The sequence below is a fragment of the Alosa sapidissima genome, chromosome 12 (assembly GCF_018492685.1).
Source record: "Alosa sapidissima isolate fAloSap1 chromosome 12, fAloSap1.pri, whole genome shotgun sequence".
NCBI classification, from domain to species: Eukaryota; Metazoa; Chordata; class Actinopteri; order Clupeiformes; family Clupeidae; genus Alosa; species Alosa sapidissima.
The window spans coordinates 34,949,217-34,955,379 of NC_055968.1; the positions used below are offsets into that span (position 1 = coordinate 34,949,217).

At 42.6% G+C, this 6,163-nt stretch overlaps 1 protein-coding gene across 3 annotated transcripts; it reads right to left on the reverse strand.

Moving 5' to 3' along the window:
* Nucleotides 1–432: 432 nt before the first annotated feature.
* lsm4 (LSM4 homolog, U6 small nuclear RNA and mRNA degradation associated) lies at nt 433–6,102 on the reverse strand. 3 transcript variants are annotated; one of them, XM_042111578.1, is made up of 6 exons: nt 5,963–6,102; nt 5,524–5,565; nt 4,090–4,188; nt 3,427–3,610; nt 1,302–1,434; nt 433–1,258 (listed from the first exon to the last, which is right to left on the reverse strand). In XM_042111578.1, exons 1-5 carry the CDS (start codon nt 5,963–5,965, stop codon nt 1,331–1,333), a joined length of 432 nt encoding a protein of 143 aa, XP_041967512.1. In that variant the 5' UTR covers nt 5,966–6,102; the 3' UTR covers nt 433–1,258; nt 1,302–1,330. The 3 variants fall into 3 exon arrangements, with proteins under 3 accessions (XP_041967512.1, XP_041967511.1, XP_041967510.1); XM_042111577.1 differs by having other exon boundaries at nt 433–1,255; nt 1,299–1,434; XM_042111576.1 differs by having other exon boundaries at nt 433–1,434; nt 5,963–6,101.
* Nucleotides 6,103–6,163: the final 61 nt, after the last annotated feature.

The window sequence follows — 6,163 nt, forward strand, 5'->3', positions numbered from 1 at the left end:
CAGTGTGGCTGCAAATGCATTAATCCATCAACAGGGGGAGCAGTGTGGCTGCACATGCACTAATCCATCAACAGGGGGAGCAGTGTGGCTGCACATGCACTAATCCATCACTGAAAAACATTAGTTCTGTAGCTCCAGCACACACACCGTCGTCTGCCAATTAAACACTCAGATATCCCCGGGGAAGCCAGCACAGCACGTCTTCAGACTTGCTACTGAGGTGACCGCAGGGAGAGCACATTGGTCGCTGTGGATGACATGCACCTATCAAATGCAGCTCGGACTGTGTGAATGCACCTATCAAATGCAGCTCGGACTGTGTGAATGCTTCTACTCTGGCAATAGAGATTTTTTTGAGAGTAAAAGATGCATGCACTGGGAACTTGGGCCTTGCAATGCATAAATAAATGAGGGCAAATTCCACACAACTGAAAAGGTTAACAAAAATATTTATTTACAGTGCCCTTGTAAATAAATTAAAACATCAGGCTGTTGTCCATATCTAAAGCAAAACCCTTGAAAACGTATGACATGTCATTCAATGATATTCAAAACCTAACAGAAAAAAAGACTTTCAAGCATCCTGTGATGTCTTTACAATGTCTCCAGTAATTGTTTGGAAATACAACGATCAGCACACAACATAGTTAACAATAAAAAAGGCAAAGGAAACGGCCGCAGGCCCTCATGTTCTACTCGGTGACTTTAAAATCCTGAATGAATGAATCGAGTGAATGAACGAACGATTAAATGAATTTCATGAATATTCTTGAACTGTGTGAAACAGAAATGGCCAGAAAGAAGCGGTCAGTCCAGACGTAGCAGTGACGAAATCAGAGAGCAAAAAAAAAAAAAAACACGGCAGCAAACTAAAACTACCAGCTGGCTCAGATGTCTACGGATCCCCTAAAAAGAGCCATGTACAATGTTCTTTTTTCCTCCTAAGTTTCTGGTGCGTACCAGCTAGTTTCTCATGCTCACAAAAAACATTGCCCAGGTCCTCCTAGGAGTTTCAAGTTTCTGGTGAGCACGGGAAAGTTCTGGTGCGCATGTAAAAGCTTCTGGTGCGCACGCTACTGCAAACTTGATTGACATATGTCCCTTTATGGGCGCCGTAGATCTTTTACTGTTTACAAACTGTGTAAATGGATGGCGAGTGGGTGAGGGTGTGGAGAGGGGGTGGGCGGGTGGAGACGGCTTCTTCTCTCAGTGCTGGTTCTACATCACGCCCTGTGGTGGGGGTGAGGGTGTGTGTGTGTGTGTGTGTGTGTGTGGTGTGTGTGTGTGTGTGTGTGTGTGTGGTGTGTGTGGGTAGAGAGGGCTTCTCCTCTCAGTGCTGGTTCTTCATCACGCCCTGTGGTTTGCCCGGCTTCTTCTCCATCTGCTGCCCTCGGCCCACTCCCTGCATGCCCCTGCCGCGGCCTCCAAACACACCTGCAGGGGGCGACAACGAAACAGAGCAGCACATTAGTGAGGGCAAGTACCCCTGGCTGCAGCTTGCAGATCGGGGCTGGGCTCAATGTGGGGCAGAGCGCAGCGTTGAGCTCAGCCCAAAATCAGCTCGTCATTCCCCGTCCTCTCAGTCCGTCTATTTACCCGGACTCGGAGTTCAATTTTTCTCAAGGAAGAATACTTCACTCTATAAAAGCGTATCCTCCTTGAACTATTGCCCACGTTAATCATGTCCCTTCCCCACTAGCCTTCTAAAATCTGTACACCATTGGCGTTTCTTGGGTAATCTAAGTAGGCCTAGGCTACGCTATAAAAGATCATTACATCCAGTCTGCATAAACATAGGCCTATAGCAATAACATTATCAATGCATTTTATCTCTAGCCTATCGGTATTTTCTTTATAGAATAGTTTAGTGATATTTCAAGTTGCTGTGTTAACTGGGGTTGCTGGGTGAGATCGCGGCCCAAAAATCAAAATCCATAACTCGCAATCAGAAGTGTTTGCGCGAAAAACTCAGTTAATTTTGCCATAGACGGGTTACAACTGACCCGCACACGTCATGTTTTTATTATCATAATATGCATTTGCTATGACTATATAAATGGCACTCATGTTAACTTGAAACAGTGGGACTGAAGATATGAATGTCATGTGATTGAAGTCCACACGCTTAAATTTCACAAAGCAAACTTAAACAAACAGTTGCGGTTTAAAAATTTTTTTTTTTGCTTAATATTAGGGCTGTCAATCGATTAAAATTTTTAATCGAATTAATTACATACTCTGTGATTAATTCATCTAAATTAATCGCATATATAATTTTTGCTGTGAAAGTATTTTAAATATTTAAATTCAAATGAATCACTGAATAATCCGCATTAGTGACATTAAAGTTCAAAAACTCTCTCTCAAACTTTCACTGTTCAAATAATGGCCATAATACAGTAATCTATGATATGACCTAATATGCTGAGGAAATAAATTCAAAAGTGCTTTGGGAAGAAGTTTTTTTTTCACATACAAGGCATTTCAGGCCACAGATATAACCTAGGGTACACAATGAAAATAAATTAACACTCCCTTCAATGTCAACACTATTTCTTTGCATTGATGTGCGACTTTAGAGTTGACAAACTCTGGTGATATGCAAATTCCTTGATGCAGACATTGCAGAGGACTTTATTTTAATCAACACTTTATTTTTATCAACACAAATTAATTTATTAATTCTCAAATTAATTCATCGAAATTAATCAGTTATTTTGACAGCCCTACTTAATATCTCTGGTCGTATTTAAGTAGACCATTTATGTTTCGATGGCTGTAAGATTATACATAATTACATGATATGATCTATTCACGTTTCCGTAGCTACACCATATCTTGAGAATAAAACATTGTTACATTTGTACCGCTGTTACAATTGCACCAGTTCTCCCCTACGCATTATAGGCTTTCCTACCCAGTATTGTTAGCCTAACAGCGAGAGTCTAACCTCCGTGTTTTTTTCTCTTGAAGTTGAGAAAATGCTTTTATAGATTTAAGCAATCTTCTTAGAGATTATGTTGTGAAATATAACTTGGACAGTAGGAAACCAGGCCCTACGGTCAGTGTGAGAAGACATGCTGAAGGTGGGCGGGCTCAACGTTGCGCTCTGCCCCACGATCTGCAAGCTGCAGCCAGGGGCTTCTCAGTGAGGGTGCTATTACACACACCAAGCCTTGGGGCCCTATGAGGACCCCATTACACACACCAAGCCTTGGGGCCCTATGAGGACCGCATTACATACACCATGTGTGGTGTGTGTGTGTGTGTGTGCGTGTGGTGTGTATGGTGTGTGTGTGTAGTGTGTGTGTGTGTGTGTGTGTTACCTCTGCCTGCTCCACTTGTTCTGCTGCATCCCCCGCGGCCACTGTCTGGTGTGGTGTGTGTGGTGTGGTGTGGTGTGTGTGTGTGTAGTGTGTGTGGTACCTCTGCCTGCTCCGCCACCTCGGCCCTTGCCCTGCTGCTTGTTCTGCTGCATGCCTCCGCGGCCGCGGCCCTTGGACACCACCTCCTCCTTCACCATGTCGATGATCTCGTCGGGGATGCGCAGGTACTTGATGGTGCTGCCCCTGATATAGCACTCAGGCATCCTCCAGAACTTATCACCATCCTGCACACAGAGACGAGGCGCAGAGAGCCACACACAGCTGAGAAACTGCTGGGGTAATACTGCCACCTTGTGGTGGTCATGTGAATTGTACTCTGGATTGAACTGTGTGTGGTGCATAGCTATTTTAAAATACTTTTATAATAGCTTGTAATATATTTTAATATTAAAATATATTACAAGCTATTATAATATTCTAAGAAGAAACAGTAACATTCCCAAATGTTACATTCCCGATCTCAAATAGAGGCCTGATCTGTTTTTTAGTTTTGTGTTGTATTTAATCTCCCAAAACCCGCTAGATCGTTCTGATTAGGTAAGGGATAATGTATGGAATGCTGGTCATTATCAGGAAAATAAGTCCCGATAGGGCGAACCGGACGGTCTTGCTTCGCCCTAAAGGGACTTATTTTACAATGATATGTCAAATAAAAAACAGAGCTGCCATATAAAGTAAAGCTATTTCAGATCCAGGCATTTACCCTGGAGGTGCAGATGACTTCTCTTAGGTTGATGTTCATCCAGTTGTCACAGCTGACCAGGTGGCCGTTGTAGGTTTCTCCATTTTTCAGTTCCACCAACTGAAAATAAATAGCAACACCGAGTCACATCACTGTGACCTCACTCACCGTACTAGTCCCCTATACTGTAGAGCCCAATGACTGGATATGAAGAGTTCAGATTCAAAACCCTCTAACCACTTTCTTTTAATCAAGCATTTTTTTCCATCAGGCTCCTATAGGTTTTTGCATACAAATTATTTAACGTATACTGTGTGTGGAGAGCATTCACTCACCATCGTTATTTGACGGAGGTGGCGTTTAGAGGATTTTGCATCTGAACTCTTCATATAGAAATGGACAGATCATGTCATTGCTACTAGATCCTGAGTCAAGAGGAGCAGATGTAGCTGTACATCACCATACCATAACCATGCGTTACCTGATAATAAAACGATACGCACGGGACTAAAGCGGACATCGGGGCACTGGGATGCCCAGTGATCTACAGAGAGAGGGAGGGTCTGCTGGCCCACTGCTCTGGCATATTGGGAGTGAGGCAAAACTACCACAGGAACTTAGATATATCTAAACTCAAAATAAAGTGAGATCATTTTTTAAAAAGGGAGATCTAAGGTCTAACAAGAGCCAAGGAGCAGGACCGGAGCACACAATGCTTAATGTGATTTTTATTAGCCTAGTGCAAACCGACTAACGTTTTGATGCCCATGCGTCTTCAAGTCGGTTTGACTTCTGCGTCCTGTTCCGTGAGCACCAAGCAGGCTGAAGCGCGAGTGACCCCCTTCTACTGAGATCATTTTTTATTTGGGTAAAAATGTATTACTGAGTATGCCATTTAAAGCTACTATTACCCTTTAGCATTCAGTCATCTTCCACTTAAAGATCTTAGATCAGTCTTGGTGGCTTGTATCAGTGATGTCTGCTGTAAACAGTCATTTCAAATACACACAGGAGAGGTGTTCAATTCCCTGTGCTAATAGGTAGGGGATTTCCCACAGCGGCCAATCAACAATCAAGACTATTTATTTACCATCAAAAACAACATTACCAGCAAAGCCATCTTTGAGCAGCTGTAGAGAGAGCCTTTCACTAAGGTTATGAAGTAGGCAACAGTAAAATACCCAAACACGTCTCGCCATCACATTGACGAATTCAAGAGATAAAATAAGTGTAGGTTAGTAGATAGATAGATACTTTATTGATCCCCAGGGGAGATTCAAGAATTGTCCTTATACACATAGCAACAATTAAATAAAAGAGTAAAGAAACCCTATAGTCTATAATCTGGGTAGTCAGAGAATACAAATCACATCAGTATACACTGCTAAGTATCGTACTCCAGTAGCATTGCATGGCATCACTACTATAATCAGTGATATGGAAAGTATGTCATACCATTGGGTGGTTCTGCGCGGTCTTCAACAAAGATAGAGGTAACTGTGGACGAAAAACACATTTACTTACATGACAGAGTTTGATACAAGCATCATGAACTCCTTATGTGTATGCAGCTAACTCTTAGCATGGACTGCTAATTAGGTGACACGCTATCCATGTCTTGCATGCAGCAAGAGGGCTAAGATACATCAAGTTATATCTAACACATGCTAATTGAAGCGTATGAGCCACCAGTATGTATACAAGTGTATATGTCTCTCGTCAATTTCATTAAAAGGTTAACAATCGTATGCCCCCTTTCGCATTGAGCGCTAGCCACAAGTTAGCCGGTCAGAATTAGCTGGCTAGCTCACAATCCTTCCCTCCCCCAAAGTATATGCTGTTTGCTCTAAATAGAGTGTATTAAATGTCGTGGCTTAAAATATTGCTTACTCACCATTGCAGGACCTTAAGTTATGTGATTCTACGTATAATAATATAATGATATAATGCACCCTGTACCAACTAGCTAGATCCCTGTATTCAAGTGCTAGGTGAGTGAATGCGGTGAATGCACACATACACAATCTGTGGTTTATGTACGCATGTCCGGAGCATGGCGCTAGGAAGTTCGTCACTAGAGTGAAAGAAGACCTCG

Coding starts and splice junctions, on each gene's coding strand:
- lsm4 (XM_042111578.1), bottom strand. Junction 4,189..5,523: donor CCGCGCAGAACCACCCAATG/GTATGACATACT, acceptor ATTTATTTTCAG/TTGGTGGAACTGAAAAATGG. Junction 3,611..4,089: donor AAGTCATCTGCACCTCCAGG/GTAAATGCCTGG, acceptor CTCTGTGTGCAG/GATGGTGATAAGTTCTGGAG.